The sequence below is a fragment of the Natator depressus genome, chromosome 8, assembly GCF_965152275.1.
Source record: "Natator depressus isolate rNatDep1 chromosome 8, rNatDep2.hap1, whole genome shotgun sequence".
NCBI lineage: Eukaryota > Metazoa > Chordata > Testudines > Cheloniidae > Natator > Natator depressus.
This window is the reverse complement of record NC_134241.1, coordinates 18,736,129-18,754,441: the sequence shown is the minus strand read 5'-3', so window position 1 is coordinate 18,754,441 and position 18,313 is coordinate 18,736,129. Positions and strand designations below refer to the sequence as shown.

Below are 18,313 nucleotides of genomic sequence, written 5' to 3'. Positions count from 1 at the left end.
CTGTAACATGAGGATAAGGATACTGACCTCCTTTGTAAAGTGCTTTGAGATCTATGGATAAAAAGTTCAGTGTAAGAGCTAAGTATTATTCCGCACAGTGAGTATAGTCTGTGATTAGTTCCAGTATTCATTCCCGAGTGAGGACTGCACATTAGCATTTCCTAGAGAGTAGGGCTGGGCACTACTAATATTCCTCAGCAGAGGTCTACTAGAGCCTAATTTTAAAGCCCAACCTGGATCTGGACCTGACCCAAGACTGTTGAGTCATTTTCATGACTGACCAGACCCAAACCCAACACTTCCCCCCACTTCCTTGGAGCTCGGCCTAGTGGGACCTTCCCATTCCCCATGCCTGAAATTCACCTCAGGCTGCCTCCTACCAGTGGGATCAGCATGGCGGTGACCACCACCTGGCAGTGCTGAGTGTGCTTGGAGTGGGAGACGCTGCAACTCATCAGGACACTCACTCTGCTGCACACACAGAGTGCAGCAAGGTGGCAGTGACCAGCATGAGCTGGGCCCACAGCCACCGCCCGGCTGACCCTGGCCCATGGGCAGGAGGAGGTGAGCAGAAACCATACCAGTAGTCGGGTTCGGATCAGCTCTCTACTCACCCGTGTTAACACTCAGGAAGGGGAAATCTGCTCTAGCAATCTGTCACAGGCTGCAGAGCTGGGCACTAGCATTCCCACTCGCAGTGGTGGGGCAGTCCTCTAGCACTCCCCAGCAGTCACGCTGAGAAAGGGGGCTGTGCACTAGCACAGCCAGGGAACACAGCTGCCCACGAGCCCCCAAACTCAGTGAGCCTAGGGGCACGAGCATTCACACTGACAACCAGAGAACTCTAGTCTCAGTGAAATCACAGGATCCAGCCCCATTCCCCGCGTGCATCCATGCGTCTTGATACGTGTGCTGTGTGCACAGAGGGCGGGTGCCCGGGGAGATCCGAGGGAGCGTGCAGCCCCTTGCTCCGTGCGAGGGAGTGTGTGCACAGAGCTGCTCTTTGCCAGAGCGAGCGCGGGGGGAGTGCAAGCGCTCAGCCCTCCGCCCTGAGGGGCAGCACTTGTGAGCACTAGTGCCCGGCCGGCCTGCCGAGCGGGAGCCCCGGCCAGTGCTAGTGCCCAGAGCGCGCCAGGGGCCCGGCCCCTTTCTCGTGTGAGTGTCCGGCCCCGTGCCCAGCCCGCCGCGAGCGGCTCCGAATCCCCGCGCCCTGCCCAGCCCCCTGCTGAGCCCGCGTGTCCCGCTCCCAGCCCGGGCGGAGGCGCCGCAGCAGCAGAGCGCCCCCCCCTCCCCGCGCCTCAGACCCCCCCTCCCCCCCCAGCTCCGCGCGCGGCGCTCGCTGCTGCCCCTGCCTCAGGACGCGGCGCTCGGCTCCCCGCTCCGGATCCCGGCCATGGCCTCGGGCGGCGGCGGCGGCGGCCGGCGGGGCCGGGAGGAGGACGAGCTGCCCGTGTACCTGGCGCGGCCGGGCACCACGGCCCAGGTCCCCCGGCAGAAGTACGGCGGCATGTTCTGCAGCGTGGAGGGCGCCTTCGAGAGCAAGACGCTGGACTTCGGGGCCCTGAGCGTGGGGCAGCGCGGAGCCCGGGGCAGCCGGCAGCCGCAGCCGGCGGCGCCCGAGCCCGAGCCCCCGCGGGAGCCCCCCGCCGCCGCCCCCGGAGTGGAGATCCGGAGCGGCTCGGACAAGGAGCGGCTGCAGAACCTCGGCCACCAGCCGGACAAGGTAAGGGGGGGGGGGGTCCGCGCCCCCCCGGCTACTCTGCACAGGGGCTGGGGTGGGGCCCCCCCAGAGCCAGCCTGGAGGGGCCAGCCTGGGCGATGTGAAATGCTGAGTGTGAGGTGAGCTCCCTGGGCTGGGTCCGCCCCTCTCCGCCGTGAAGGTGCCAGCAGCCAGCGGGCATCCGAAAAGCTGGGCACCGGGAGTGCTGCAGGCATCCCGCGGCTGGGGCTGAGCCATCCCTCCTGTCCCACAGCCGAGTCTCTGCCTGGAGCCTCTGAAACTGACATGCTGGGCTGCAGGCATCACGGGGAGGCAGGGAAGAGAGGCAGGACTCCACCATCCTCGTTACAGAAACGCTTATATAAACACCCGAATGACCCTTTGCTAATTGCTACCTAGAGGCACTTCAGGGCTTTCATGTGATCTTAAATAAAGAGCGTGTGTTACATAGCTGCAATTATCCTGCCCTAATGAACTGTTGCCTAGAGTTGCTGCAAAGTGTTAAACTTTTTACTTTTACTGAAAGGCGTACTCCCGTACTTGGCCCAAACCTTTACAGCTTACTCTAGAGTTACTGCAGGACTTGGGTTCTTTGCTGGAATTACTGTAGTATTTTAAAAATAATAAATACTGAAAAAAAACCATAGTCTACTTTTTAGCACAAGCTAAGCAGATCAGTTCTGTATTTGCTCTTTTCTGAAATTTCTGGCTTTTAGAAGACTGACAGAAGTTAAACACTGTTTTGTTTTGTGTTTCTGATGGTGCCTTTATAGTTCTTGGAAGTCGGAGGGTTCAGAGTTCAAAATAGATGCTCAGACTGGGAGCCAAGAAGAGCAGTAGATAAATACTGTCACTCCTCAGACATTTGTTCCTCTCCAGGTCTTGACTGCAGAGACCAAATGGATACAGTATAATTATTATGCACCAATATGATGGATAATAATTTGCAATGGAAATCTCTTACTCAGAGGAACTGCAGACAGTGCATACTGTAACTTTAATCTTTTTCATGGAATCTGTGGTTAACCAAGAGGAGGATCTACAGCATTCTCCTGTGTTTCTTTAGAAAAAGAGGGAGAGAAAGAAAAGCCTTTTGCTGTCAGTTTGTACCGTACAAAGCTCCTGTCTAAGAAACAGGATGTCAGCATTTCTTGGAGTTATTGACTTAAAAGGTCCACTAAGTTACCAAGGATGGTAAAGCTGCACATCAGAAGAAAAGCTGCCAACTTTTACCAGGGCTGGTCATGAAAGGAAATCTCTTGCTTTTTCAAAAGGGATTAAATTCAAATCTAAGTTTGAGTGTTATCTAAAGCAAAAGAGCTTCATTCTTCTCACTTATACTGGTATAATGAGGAGTAATTCCACTCAAACTAGTGATGTAACACTGGTGTAAAAGAGCTGTCAATGAGATTGGCATCAGGCCCAAAGTTTCCAGACTGGGTCTAAACTCAAATATTGCCCTATATAGTATTAAATAGAATTTCCTCTAAGCTCAGCAACATAGAGATTTTGTCAGAGGTTGAAAAATGTTCACTTCCTTGGCTTTGATCCTATGTAAATTGGCAGTAAGATCACTGAACACCAGTTCACCTTCATTAACTTCAATGGGCTTACTGCTAATTTACACTGGATGCAAATGTTATCACAATCAGGCTCCTCTTTTGTAAAGTGATTTGATCATGAGACTGACTATTATTATTCCTGTAGGTCAGTGACAACACTTGGGGTTGAATCTTATAATAAATTATTATAATAGTCAGAAGTGTTTACCTTTTTATACTCTGGGCTGGGCCAGTCAGTAACGATTCTTTGCAACATGGGCAGAAAAAGTAAAGTGTGCTTTTAAAGAAAATGGGGAAAATTCATTTTGCTGCACAATAAATCTTTAAGAATTAAGAAGTACAATTGGTATTTGGGAAGTTTACATATGCTCAAGTTGGAACATGGAATGCCAGGCTTGATGTATTCAACATATATTTATGAACCAGAGAACTTAAAGTGACCGAAGGCTGACCAGGTTGAGAGGCTCCCCAGTAAAATGAAAGGAGGAGCCCTGGTGAGAAGACCAGCCCTCCCCACAGACGTAGCTGTTGGGAAGGTGCTGGGCATTCTTTCAGGGGCACTATCCTTAGTCTCTGCTGATTGACTCCATTGTTCATATCAATCTCTTCCTAGCAGGTATCTAATACATTTGAACCACCTCTTCCTTTTTGCTGGAAAGGAGCGTTTGCTCTCTTCTTCCTTCCCTGCAGAGAGCATGTTCTGAGATATCTCCACTACTCTATCCCAAGTCCTTTAGCCTTTGTTTTTTGGCTCCTCTGTCTCTTCCCAAGTGTCTGCTGCAGCTGCTGCTCATAGCTTTATCAAGGCAGGAATAAAATTAACATTATTCTTGTCAGTTTCACAGTTGCCCATAAGATTCTGAATAGTGACAGTGAAACTGGCCAGTGTATTGTTAATTTCAAGCTGCCACTGCTCTGGGAAACTCTGAGCAGCAGTGGAGATGCTGGAGCAGCCTGTCTGCAGACTTTCCTCAATTCTTTTCTTTATTAATATAGAAACAAAGATTCAAAAGAGCCTCACTATCCCTCAGGGTCTTGTCTAGGTCCTTGTCCCAGGGCTTCCCCACCCTCTCCAGCTGGCTCATGCTCACGGCAGGTTTCTTCTTCTCAGGCATTCCACCTGGCAGGCACACACAGTTGAGTCTGTTCCCTAAGCCTGGGTCTCTCCTATCTGCATCTCTGCCTAAGGAGGCAGGAAGCCTTATATACAGTTTCCTGTGGAGCACATGACTAGGAGCCAGCATGCGACCTACAACTACAGCTCCCACTTTTAAAGGGCACAAGGTCGCAACATGGCCCCAGTCGTGTCTTTGGAGCCACAAGGGGTTGCTTGTGTAGAGCTCATTTCAGGATCAGCACCTAAAATGGTTATTTCTCAGTACAAATTGATTTTTTTCTAATAATGATTTTACATGTAAGAAATCAGACAGACATTAAGTGACTTGCCCAAGGCCATATAGGCAATCACAAACAGAACTGGATTACAGAAGTTCCCAGTTCATAGTCCTGGTCACAAGACCCTAGGCCAAATTGCTTCTCCTAATCAGGGCCAGATAAAGAATTTTGGGGCCCTCTGCACTATGGAAATTGGGGGCCCCTGAACAGAATTGCAACCTGTCAGTTTTGTTTTCTTTTCTTTTTCCTGGTGGTCAGAGGGGGTGGGGGCAAAGATGGAGACCCTGTGCAAGTGCACTGCTTTTAATGCTCTCACTTACGTTTAGTTGTTGTGAACAGATTCTTGGACGCACAATGTCAACAAATGGCTGCTTTTTTTTAACAACACACCATGAGAGTTGCTGTGCTAAGCGTTAGTAATACCACCACTTCACTAGTGAAATAACTGCATTAGAACTGCATCATGAAATTACATCTTACTGCATATCACCTGGCTGTTACAGTTCTGGCTCCCAGATAAAGGTTTAACAAGAGGAACTCCTCTTCCTTCCCCATCACGTTTTAATAAAGTGTAGTCGAACTACAGGGCCTGAGAAATCTGCCACATTAAATTGCTGCTGTTACACTGTTGTCCTGCTGCGTGAGCAATCCAAGCCAGAGAGGTGTGTTTAAGGCATATTATAAATACGGTGACCACACTCCCTGATGCAGGGACATGCCTTCATGGTCCAGCATGCAGAGCCCTCATAGAACATCTATAGAATTTAATGTGATTTGGGGGAGCCCAGATCAGGTCCATGGTTCCCCTCTTGGCTGAGAATTTTCAGGTGTACACACAACCTGAAGCCTGCCATTGGCTTTTTGTTTTCGATTGACAATAAGTTTGAGCACACATCTTGCTCAACACTGGTCCTTATAAATAATGTCCCTTGAGCTCAGAGCCTCCATAGTTTGTTCCAAGTTCAGCCCTGCTTTTCAGCTAATGGAATTGTAATAAGCCATTTAATTTACCATAGCAAAGTGAAATAGCATCTCTTTCTAACCCCTGACTTTTCTGACAACGCCCTCTGAAATTATGTCCTGGTGATGCTCGCTGAGATTATTACCTTGTAAACTGGACTCTGCTTTAGCCAAAGGAAATAACAGTGGTGCATCGTATCCAGCTCTCACATGGTACACTACTTCACTGTTGACTTTCAGTTTTGCCTCTGCAGAGGCAGAGTTGCATTGGGGAGGGCAGGAAGGAGGGAAGAAGAAAAGGAGAGGTGCAATTGGAAGTGATGTTCCATTTGTATGGCAGTGTGCTTCCCCTCTCAGCTCATGGGTTTGTAGGGGAGTCACCTCTTTCATGTATCTCTTCCTTACCCAACACTGCGGCTCTACTAATTTCTGCTCCCTGCTGTTAGAGGAAGAAGAGAAGAAACATTTGGCCCAATTATATTTATTCCAGGATTCTCATCCCATCCTGTTACACGGTTCTGCCGTGAAGTCGTGATTTCCTTGGCGACTGGTTGTAATGTCCAGAAATGGAGGATAACAACAACTTCACTGAAGGCTCAGGCAGGAAGATCACTGGGGCTGCAAGGGAGAAGGCTCCAACTCTTTAGTAGGGGCTGACAAAGACTACCAACAAAGTAAAGTCTTGCTGTAATTATTCCTTTTAGAGAACCCAATTGTGTGCCACCACACATGTTTAATATGTGATAAAATCCCAAACTGAACTATCAGATAGACCCGAAGAAAGGAGGTAGCTTGAAAGAAAATGAGGGTATTTTTTTTTTGTCACAAGTATTTTATAACTTCAGTTTCAAGTTTTTGTATTTCCATTGTCAATAATTTACAAGAAGACTCACTGAGACCACAGCAGATTTTTACCTGTGGGTTTAGCATGATAATCATGACATTTTTGCACTTACACATGGAGCTGGACAAAATTTTTAAACCAAAACTTTTTTCTGCTGAAAAATGCAGATTTGCATACACTGAAACAGTTTGTGAATTCATGTCGGTTTGGATGACTTGTTCATGTAGAAAAAACAAAGAAAATTCTGCAAAAAGTTGAAATATTTTGTTTCAACATTTTCTAGATGAAACTTTTCTGTTCAAAATGACTTTTCATTTTGAGATTGAAACCAAACCAAAACATTGTTTTATTTGACCCAAAACACATTTTTTTCTGACTTTTCAATTCATTGAAAATTTCAAAAAAAAATTTTTTTTGGTTTGACCTGAAATTAATTATTGTCCACAGTTTTTCATAATTGCCAGTGAATTGGAAAATCTGTTATTTGCACATCTCTACTAATATAGGGCCTTTTATTGGGGGTCTCAAAGCACTTTAATACCATTAATTATTTAATTAAGTAAGTAAGTAAGTAAGTAAGTAAACCCTGGCAACACCCCATATAGTAGGGAGTATTATTTTCCTCATTTTACAGCGGGGGATTGGGTTGGCCCAGCTTTACCTATTCTACAGTATTCTGAAAAATTGGTAGTGCTTCAGAGAAACCAGTTAGGGTCTTCTCAGCCTGAAGACAATGGGAGCAGAATCAGGCCCTTTCTCCTGCAGGAAGGCCATAGAAAAGGTTGCCTATGTGACACAGGTGTGACAGTAAAATCTGTCTTGTTAAATCATAGATTTTGATTGTAAAACAAAAGTTAATTTTCTGATTTTGCTGCATACAGCCTGTGTTTGCCTCAGAGAATCCTGCAATCACATTCTAAAGAGAGCTAAAACCTGAAGCATAGTTATCAGAAGTCAGTGCCCGAGCTATACATGCCAGGGTGCAAGTTCTTTGCAACAGTCCTGTGTCCAGGATGAATACGAAGGCTGGTAAATATCACTCACTGGGCATTTGGATACCATAATGATGAGCATGGTATAAATACTAGGGCTGATAGGAAAGTTTTCATCTAAAATGTATTGGTGGAAACTTGGATTTTAACTAAACAAAGTTTTTCTCAAAAAGTGTCTGCTTTGCATAGACAAATTTTCTTTTCTCATCAAAAAATCGAGATGTCCCAAAACTAAAATAGTTCAGCAGAAAACTGAAATATTTTGATTTCGATATGCTGCTGTGACACCTCATGAGAGTTGTAGTTCAGCTTCCTCATGTCGCCATTCTTCTTTATGGACTCAGCTCCCTACTCGAACTACTTCACCCAAGATACACCAGGGCCAGGAACTCCCATGATGTGACCACCTCTACTCACCCAAGTGGGAGGAGGCTGTTGTGCATCGTAGGAGATGTAGTACAATGTGGGAGCCCGGCACCTAAACTATAACTCGCTTGGACGGTTTCTTGTAGACAGTCCCTCACATATTCTCACTTTTTCTACCACTCAGATCTTTTCTTTGTCCTGTGAACAGCTCTCATCTCCATCTTATACATATCACATAGCAACTTTGGGGAGAATAATCCCATAGAGAGAGTCTGAGGACAGAGAAAGAAATGGCCTTTTCCAATAACACCAGCTCCAGCGGGGAGTTAAAAGAATAGGAATAGTAAATGAGGTGACATTTATTTTAAAACAACAAGTCCAGTTGTAACAACATTTTTGTAGGTTATTATAAAGAGCACCAATGTGTGCACACATTATATGTGTGGCTGCTGCTTGAAGAAAGTTCTCTATGTTCTGCCAACAGTTTACACACCAACCTGTGATTGTTCCTCTCTTGGCCTTGGAGCAGGTATAATCTGAATCAGTAGTTGGATGAAAGTTATCAGAAACCCAGCTACATCAGGAAGTGGCTTCAGTGAATCAATAGGTCTGAAATAGGTCTGCTGTTTCCTCTGAGTCAGTACTGAATCAATACCCCAGTATGGTGTTAGGGGGTGCTGTGCTGCTGCCAAGATGCTGGGTATTGGGTGAGATGATAAACCAGGACTGACTCCTAATCATTTGTGGTTATTCAAGATCTCGTGGTACATTTCAATGATAATAATAATGGACACCTAGCTCTAGAGTGACCAGATAGCAAGTGTGAAAAATCAGGACGGGGAACGGGGGGTAATAGGCACCTATATAAGTAAAAGTCCTGAGGTCTCTTGAGTCCTAGTCCAGTGCTCTTTCCACTAGGAATTAGTCTTGGTGTCTGATGTCTGGGCTAAAGTCCAACTCAGATTAATGCACTCTTCCCACCTAAATTCTCACTTGTTGTCTGAAATGGATAAATCATCATTCAGTTCCTGATCTAAACCATTGTGTTGTGTTGACACTGCAGAGACAGCTGCATCTCCGAAAGAGCCCATCAGCCCTCAATATATTGGTGTACATTACACAGTCTGTAAAGTACCTTGAAGTGCAGTCCTTAGAGCTGAAAGATCAAATCCATGTACATCTAGGAACTTGGTGATTCATGATTCAGAACTTCACAGCAGCAGTACAGAGAAACTAAAATTCTCCTGCTCCAAAATTGCAGGCCCTACCCACTTGAGCTAGAGGTGAGTCATTGTTAACAGTGTAGGGTTATGACACATAGTTGAGCAATTCTGATTGCATCCAGTAGAGGACAGTGTTGCACATACATTTTGTTACTGAACAATAACTGAACAAAGTCAAAGTATTTGCAAATGCTTGTTAAAGATAGGCTTTGAACTAAAACCCAGAATACTCTGAATACCCCAGAACTTTGTGGGTATTTGAAATCCAAACCCATTTATACATTCTGCCATCTCCCATACTTGTATCTTCCTTGATAAACAAATTTCTTGCTGTTTGTACTAATTTCACCAGCTATAAAAAACCTGCAACTGACTATGTCCTTGCCCTGCAGTTACAAAGAAAGAGTGTCTGCAATTGTTGACTTAGAGATTAGAATCAAGTGCAAACTATGGAGCTGGATTTCAAGCATCACAATGTTTTGGCTATATGTACATCAGTGTCTGAATATAAGGCTTTATTTTGGGTCCTGCTGTGATTTTATTATATTCCCCTAGTTGTACTAGAACAGCACAAGTATGAAGGCTCTTTATTTCTTCCAAAGAAGAGGTAGAAATACATGTTCTTTCAATTAAATTTCCCCAGAAAAACAATGGTTTTAATTAAGTACGAGAAGGCAGCAAGGGAAATATTCTGTGGAACAGTAAAAAGTTCCATGAAAGCCAAAACGTGCCCAAAAAATTCAACACCCAGGGAGGTGATCACTTTACAGAGGGCAGGAAAGGCATGGGTGCAAAGGGATGGTCTGCCAATGGATAGATTTCCAGTTGCTAGATGTGTCCCTTGTGTACATTAGGTTAAACATGAAGCAAATGGTTTAGGATGGGCAAATGGTGCTTGTTGACCTACAGTCTGGGAGAGCGAAGAAACCTTACAGAAATCTGCAAAGCTGTTTCAGGAACCAGCTACCACCCAGTTCAAGATTCCTTGTCTGTGGGATGGGGATGAGATCATCTTTCAGAAAGGCAGATGCATCCAACGTTGGCCTTCGTTTTTGCTAAACATCCACTGAGGCAACCAGTCAATCTCTAAGCAAAACCACTCCAATATTTCAGTTTCATTGTGCCCAGATGGCTGAGGAATGCACAGAAGAGTCCCTTCCTAAGACTGACTCCCTCCACAGCTGCATTTGGGACTCCCAATCCCGGATGCTTTTAATTAGAAATTGGAGAAATCCCGCACATCTCACAGTTTCTCACTGAGCCCATTAATCGGACCCTCCCAGGGTCCAATGATCTATCACACAACACCAGGGAGCATTAGAAACAGCAAGAGGCAAGTGGGAGGAGAGCTGTCAGCAGGAGAGAGCTGGATGGGTTCTGATGTACCAGCTCTCTGCGCCCGCTGTCATTTTGCTTTACTAGAGGAAGATGGGATGTGTTAGGAAGCTGCAGTGCAAATCCCACGATGGAACCTTTCCCATGCACAAGGGGCAGTTCCTTAGGACCATCCCTGGCCTCTCTCGTGCTGGGCTTACTGCTTGCAGTTGAAGTTACTGCAAGTGCCCAGGTGAGATTGGGCAGCATGTGCAATACCATTCAGACAGACACCAGGATTGTCAAACTGCATGGAGAATCAGGGATAGCACTTACGGCCCAGAGGGGGATACCTACTGAGCTTTCTAAGCAGCTCTCCTGATGCAGCTAGTAGATGGAACTCCCCTGTTTGTGGGTAGCTGATACAGTCTGGCAGTGCTGATCAGGGCTTGGGGCGGGCTTAAGTTCCCTCTGCACACTTGGTCTTGCTGGCAGGCAAGCATCTGTCAAGAGCCAGGCCTTGTGACAAGATACAGAGCAGCCCTAGTTAGTTGCTCAGGATCTTCCTTGCCCCACTGACTAACAACACTTCTCTCCTCTTGCAGAGCCAGTCCTATAATGGCTGCCTTCCTACCTGTCCCATGCCAGCTCCACTCAGTCTGTCTCTTCCTGCAAGGCAATGTCTGGAGTGGTGTTCTGGCCTGTTTTCTGGGACAGTAAGAGTATGCTCCCTGCCCCAAAATGTCCATGTTCCTGTACAGCTGCCTGCATTGAGGCAACGCAGCTCCCACAACTGCAGGGCCTCTGATCAACACTATTCCACTCTCCTCTTTGCACTGATACATGTACTGCAGGCAGGGCACAGATTAGATGTGTCACAGGGGCAGACCCAGCCTTGTAGAAGCAGAACTGAGCGGTTCCTGGCCCTGCACTGAGGATTCACAGATTGGGGCATTGATTGGAGGATCACATGCAGCTTAGGTGAGCTGAGAGGAGAGTAAGAAGAGCAAGACAGAAGGGAGGGAACCAGCCCTCCATTAACTGTAAAGTCAGCTCCAGTCTGCCTCCAGTAGAGGTCAGTGTTGCACACAGAGACACCACCAAGTTGATTATCTGGGGTGGGGGTTTGGTTTCCTGGAGAACTGGCCTTGGGGTTTGGCTGCTATGTTTTTCCCATTAGTGGAGTTTCCCCTTTACTGTTTGGTTTCAGTCCCACACCACCAAGGGAATCATCTTGAATATACCCAAACCTCTTGGGAACCCACAGAGCGTTCTTGTCGCAGTTGCTATCCCCCTGTGCAATCACATCAGATCTGATTGGCGATGTTGGGGTTTCTACTCACATACCCCGTTCAGAAATACAACAGAGTTGGAAGGGGTTTAATTTAGGGGAAGAGGAGAATGCAAAAGGGGTATGGAGTGAGAAAACATGTTAGCACCTATAATTTCTAGATCTCAGAACACTGTACAAAGGTGCCATTATTGCCCATTTTACAGAAGGCTAAACCGAGGCATGGCTGGCTAAGCAAATTCCCCAAGATCACAGGAAGTAAGTGGCAGAGTCAGAATGAAACCCAATCTCCTGATTTCTAGTTCGGTGCATTACCCACTGTACAATGCTGCCATGACATTTTCCTTTGACTGGGACAAACCCAAAACATTAAAAGGGAACGACCCTAGCATTGCCTAGACTTGAATTGGGTGTCCTAGCTCCTGGGAGAAACTCCTGGCCCTTTGCTCCAACCCCACTGCCGTCCTAAATTTCCATTGTCCATTGTCTTTCACATAATTTTAGTGTGGTTTGATTTACCTCAAGCGAAGGTCAGGAGAGGTGTGTGCAGTGCCTCAGGAAATCTTACTGGAAAAGTTGGATCATATTGGCTTGAATACTAGCATGGTGACATTGGCTTGGATACGTGGCTCAGTGAGAACTGGCTGAAAAGAATAACAACATGACGATGTAATGAGCTAGGGGAGGTGTCCAGGGGAAAACTGCAGGCATCAGTGCTAGAGGCAGTTTTGTTTTAAACTGTTATTAATGAGCTGGAAGAGAGATAAATAGTACATTAATTACATTTGCAGATGACAGTAAACTGGGATGTGTTATGAACACCAAGGAAGGAGGGTAATGATACAGAGGGACATAGAGAGGTAAGAAATATGGGCAAGAAACAGCAAAATGAGATTCAACTTGGAAAAATGCAAGGACAACAGGGGAAAATAATCCAAAATACAGATGTTGTGTATGTAGAAGACACTAATGCCAAGAAAATCCTATGGATGATGGTGGAGAGCAAACTGCTTACAACCTTCCATAGTGATATGGTGTGCAAAAAGTCCAGTGAGATTTTGGGCTTCAAGCCAAAGTGGGGATATGGTTTTCCTTTTGGTATGGCACTTTTGGGACTAAACCTACAAAATGCATTCAGTTGGGAGTGCCTCAGTACCAGAGAGATCTTGACAAATTGCAGAGAATTCCAAGAAGAGCAGCAAATGTGATTAAAGGGTTAGAGATATTGATCTGAGGAAAGATTAAAAGAATTTAATGGGACAAATTTATCCCTGATGTCACTCCATACGTTTCAGAGGCGTGATAACAGGCATGAATTCAGCTCATTAGGTGGAGTGGAGCTAATTGACCCATAAAAAGGAATAATTGTCAGCATGATGGAAAAGATTTGTTTAGGCGTGGCAGATACAAGAAGATATAACAGAGTAGCAGAGTGAAACAGAGTACATGAAAATGTGGTCTGAGCTGGGAGCCTGTTTTTCTCCTTCTGTACCCTGTTATAAATCAGGAACAACCCCACTAAAGTCAGTGGAGTTTCAATGTATAAGTGATTGAAGAATCAAGCCCTGAATATGAGGGTTAATATCTTAAAAAAGAAGTTGAGCTGTGGAATCATCTCCTAAAGAAAGAGGAGCAAACCTGATTGCCTGGGACAGACTAGACAAAGCACTTGAGAATACAGTGAAGGGAACAATCCTTCTCTAGCTGGAGAATGGGCTAGTGACCCAATTGGTCTTGCCCACGTCTAATTTCAGAGAGACTACAAAACATAAAAACAATAAAAAATAGGTAGCTATAATCCAATTGTACCATTTCAGTGAGGGTATTCAGCACACACTATGGATTTAATCCCACAACAAACAGAAGCTACGAGGGACTCTCCTCAAAGTCTGGTCACATTTGAAGGAAACAAAAGGTGATTTTTCTCCAAGGTCTCCAAGTTCTCGCAGTTCTGTGTGTCATCTCTTGGCCTTTACATCATCATGGTAACAGAATTCCCTATTTATAGTATCATCCTTTCTGCAGTTGCCGTTGCTTTTCAAATACTTTTTTTCTGCACTCCTAAGAGCTTTGTACTTTATCCTCAGATGCACCCACCTCACCCACCATGACCACACTGTAAAAGCTTTCCCATTGGTGTTTCCATCAAATCATGCCTGGGGGGGCGGGGGGTGTCACTATGTATTTTGAATGTCTGAAGATAAAATGGTTTCAGAGTAACAGCCGTGTTAGTCTGTATTCGCAAAAAGAAAAGGAGTACTTTTGGCACCTTAGAGACTAACCAATTTATTTGAGCATAAGCTTTCGTGAGCGACAGCTCACTTCATCGGATGCATAAAGTGGAAAATACAGTGAGGATGTTTTTATACCCACAGACCATGAAAAAAAAAAGTGAGGATGTTTTTATACATACAGACCATGAAAAAATGGGTGTTTAACACTACAAAAGGTTTTCTCTTCTCCCGCCCCCCCCCCCCCCCACTCTCCTGCTGGTAATAGCTTATCTAAAGTGATCACTCTCCTTACAATGTGTATGATAATCAAGGTTCCATTTCCAGCACAAATCCAGAGTTTAACAAGAACGTCTGGGGCGGGGGGGGGGGGGGGAGGGAGGAATAAACAAGGGGAAATAGGTTACTTTTTATAATGACTCAACCACTCCCAGTCTCTATTCAAGCCTAAGTTAAAATGTTTTCCTGTCTGCCCTCCATTGCAGTTGGTTTATAAGAGAAGAGATTCCCCAACCAGTGACAAGAGACCCCAGTGCACATATCACAGGGCTAAAGGGAGACCTTACTGGTGTGAAATATTGAAGGAGACTGGCAAATTTCCCTTTAGGGTCTTATCATGTGCCTGTCAGCATGGCAAATGGCTGCATATCTGAGCAGTCAATGCACTAATGGACAGTATCAGCTGAGAGAATCTGAAATTAAACTGGTTTCAGAGTAGCAGCTGTGTTAATCTGTATCCGCAAAAAGATTTCTTTTTTAAATTAAACTGTGCTTCATCTGCTTTGTAAAGGGTGATGCCGAGTACCACTGACTGATTCCTTTTTTAATTTTATGGGTGGGTTTGGTGTTTTTGTGGCAAGCTAAAAATGCTGGTTAGAGCCAGAAATGCTGCAAGGAGGTGCACTGCAAGCTTCCCACGTATAGTTCTGCCAATGCATCTCAATCCTGACCAGCAGCATTGCTCCTATTCTTATCCAGGGCCCACAAAAGAACTTTGTCATCGCCACTCAGGCCTGACAACCCAACTGCTCTGCTAATGCACACCTCTGCTGTTCCACCCTGGGTTCTGCTTGAGCAGAAATATCTGATCATTACGAATTGTATCAAAGCACAAAAGGGTTTTGTGATGCAGACAAACACACAATAGGAATGGTGTAAGACCTGGCAAACTCATTTCACTTATGGCCTAGCCAAGGTTTTGCAGCTAAGTTTCCAGAAGTGAAAAGTCTAAGGCATGAATCTATCTGACAAGGAAGGCTTAGTTCTTAACAGAGTGCCATGTTCCCGTTCTGCAGCCTCAGAAACACACTGACCGTCTGACTTCTCAGCCTGCATCTCCTGAGTGTGCTTTGCTAAGGGTGACGGCCTATTGTGGAATCTGGACAGAGTTCCTCCGCTGTTACCCCTGCTTAAGAGATGGGAGATGGAGCCTGTTAAACTTCCTCAGCTAAGGAGCAGTTGCTGTGGATGGATGGAGGAAATGGGAGGAAGAAACAAAAACCAAACATCCAGGCTCCCTTCCTGGAGACGGGACTGAGAGGCTGGAAAATATAACTGGAGCGCTTGGCTCTTAAGGCCAGGCTGGCTTGCTGCTGTGAGTCAGTGTCCAGCAGTGACTTTCCTATCCTTCAGTTGGGAAATAGCCATGATTCTTTTACACAGATAGATTTGCATCCAATAACATGTGTTTCCATTCAGCTGAAGGGGGAAAAGACATGACGCTGAGCAGAAAACTCAGCCTCTCTTTACATTCTCCATTGTGCATGTAATTAAGGGGGAATTGACAGATGCCTTATCAGTTTGGCGTCACCCTTTAGCTCTGTGAGGGAGTTGAGCTATCATAGTGGAAATCCAGAAGCACCCATATTAGCCGACTGAAGTCCCATGTTTAGTCTGTTTAGTCACAGCAGCTGGCAGGACACCAGTCAGAAGCGAGCTGAGGTCTGACAGGCCCCTTATTGAACCACTTGCCTTACCAGAACATTAAGGTATTTTGCGACCTGTCCATCTAGGTTGATATTGTGCCTCTAATTTTGGCCATGGCTAAAGGCTGCAGAGAGAGGTGTAAAAGCTCCAGAATGCACCTGGATGTGCTGAAAGATATCATAGTGGGGGAATGTGGTGGTTGGCTTATGCCCTGGAACATTGGGAACCCAGTACTGCCAATTCCAAGCATTCAAAGAGCATGTGTCAGGCCCTAAAATCATGAGATTGGAATAAAAATAATGAGATTTTAAAAAATAATAAATATCAGGTTCTTTTTATTTGCCTTCTGGTTTCTGAACTTTTAAGGTTCATGTTTTCCAGTTTTTATTCATAATCGTGAACACTAGAAATGTACTTGTTTGTTACTTTCTTAAATGAATGCTGAGGAGGGCCTCATGCAGTCGCATGACTCCAAGAGCTGGGGCTTTAAGAAAAAATATGGTGAGGCCCTGATGAAATCACAAAAGTTGACAATACTAGGAACTGCCATCCCAGCTGAGAAAGGCTTTTTCATACTCTGGATTAGCAGAGCTGCGCTTACCAATCTTCTCAGTGCAAGAAATACCTAGGGGGTGCCACTTGCTGGGCAGAATCAATCACTGAAATACCTCCTTCCAGCACCATCCCTGACATACATCCCTCTCCCGGCCCCCGACTATAATGCCAGTCTGTAAATCTCTAGAGTCCACAAGCACACTTGCTTGTGCGCGCGCGCACACACACACACACACACACACACAAGTCCCTTAGGACATGTACTGTCCTGGTCCTCCCACACCCACCTTCTGCGGTCCCATTGTACCAGCCCTGCTACATCCATCAACCCAACTCCTTCACTTTCAGCTGTGCTCCTGCTCCCCTACTACAGCCCATGTCTTGCATCTGTGGAATCTTTCTCCTTCCCATCCCCCCAAGATCCTTGTCCCCCACACTCAACTCCTGATCCTCTGTATCACCAGCCCAGCTCCTGCTGCCCTAGCTTCTGTTCCCATGTAACCTTCCCACAGCTCTTATTATCACTACTGCCATCCCAGCCACCTCTGGCATCTGTCTCCTCTCCCAACCCCCTGAATGGTTGGAGGAAGCAAGCAGCCATTGAAACAACTGGTCCCTCCACATCTGCTGCTGATGGCTCAGATAAAACAGGATTATCAGGACCGGGGGCTGTTGTACTCTGCAGTAGAAATCGTAATAGCTTCCTCTAACTCGAGAAGGAAGACAGGTAGCATTACTGGCCAAAAATATAATGACACGGCAAGCAAGTGAAGAATCAGTGCTGACCTCAGGGACGTCCCCGGAGAGCTATCCCAAATTGGAGAGCCTCTGGCCAGGTGCACGTAGTCAGAGTCTGCACCAAACAGGAAGAAGCCATCAGCAGCGTTGAGTTGACGCAGAGAACACAGAGAGTGCTCGGAGTGATTTTTGTTAGAAACGAGACAAACAAACTCAGTGCTAGTGACATACATGGAAAGCTTGGAAGGGGATGGGGGTGAAAGGGGTATGAACAGGCCCAGAAAGAACTAAAAGCAGGACATGCCAATACAGGGGAAGTGTTTGGAGGTCATGTTAATGGATTGGGCTTAGCATATAGGCCAGTGTTGCCATCTTTCATGCTCTTAGGTACTTTTCAGAAAGCCCCAGCTAATGGAGTCACATGATTACCTGAGAATTTCAGCTTAAAGAGTAATTCTCTAGTCCTTGGGTTTTTAGAGAAAAGCTTGAAAATGGGACATGAGTGTTTCCTAAAGGCTCAGAAACCGGAAGGCAAAGAAGAATCCCAAAGGTTTTTACACCAGTCTTATGGTTTTTGGGGCCTGACTCCTAGCATGCTGCGTGTGTGAGGCATGGGGAGTCCGAGCAGTGCAACAACCCTTCAGAAATGATCCAAAACAGAATGGAGAACTTTTAGTGGACGAGAATGAGAAATCTATGTAAACCGTAATCTTCCTCAGAGCGCTGAGCTAGTGAAAAGCCTGGCTCTGAACATAAGCACTAAGGAAGCAATGGATGAACTGAATTTGGCATTGAATTTCCTAGTCGTGTGACAGAATTTTGGTCTACTGATGATTTAACATGCAAGGAACTCTAGTTTTTAGATGGTGTTTTTGTGAATCAAAGCAGTCCTTTGGCTAGAAGACTTTACAACCAAATGTTCACAAGTGCCTCACTAATTTGGGGTGCCCACTGCGAAGCACCTATGGGAAGATTTGCAAATGCACAAGTAGCAGTTAGGTACCTGATCCTGTTGATGGAGACCCGTGGACCAAAAATCTGCCCCCTAAGGACCTAATTTACAGCAGCCTGGAGCACCTACAGCTCCAGCTGAAATAGATGGTAGCTACGGCTGTTCAGCACCTTTGAAAATCAGGTCCTTGAATATCTTGGGTCGAGCACCCAAAATTAATGAGGCATTATGAAAACGTTGGCTC

At 45.8% G+C, this 18,313-nt stretch overlaps 1 protein-coding gene across 1 annotated transcript in view; it reads left to right on the top strand.

Annotated features, from left to right (window-relative positions):
- Positions 1-1,388: 1,388 nt before the first annotated feature.
- DPYSL3 (dihydropyrimidinase like 3) overlaps positions 1,389-18,313 on the top strand; it is a 71,303-nt gene continuing 54,378 nt past the window's right edge. The window contains exon 1 of the mRNA XM_074960533.1: positions 1,389-1,723. Within this exon, the coding sequence (XP_074816634.1) occupies positions 1,394-1,723 (330 nt within the window). The 5' untranslated portion in view covers positions 1,389-1,393. The remainder of the gene's footprint in view (positions 1,724-18,313) is intronic.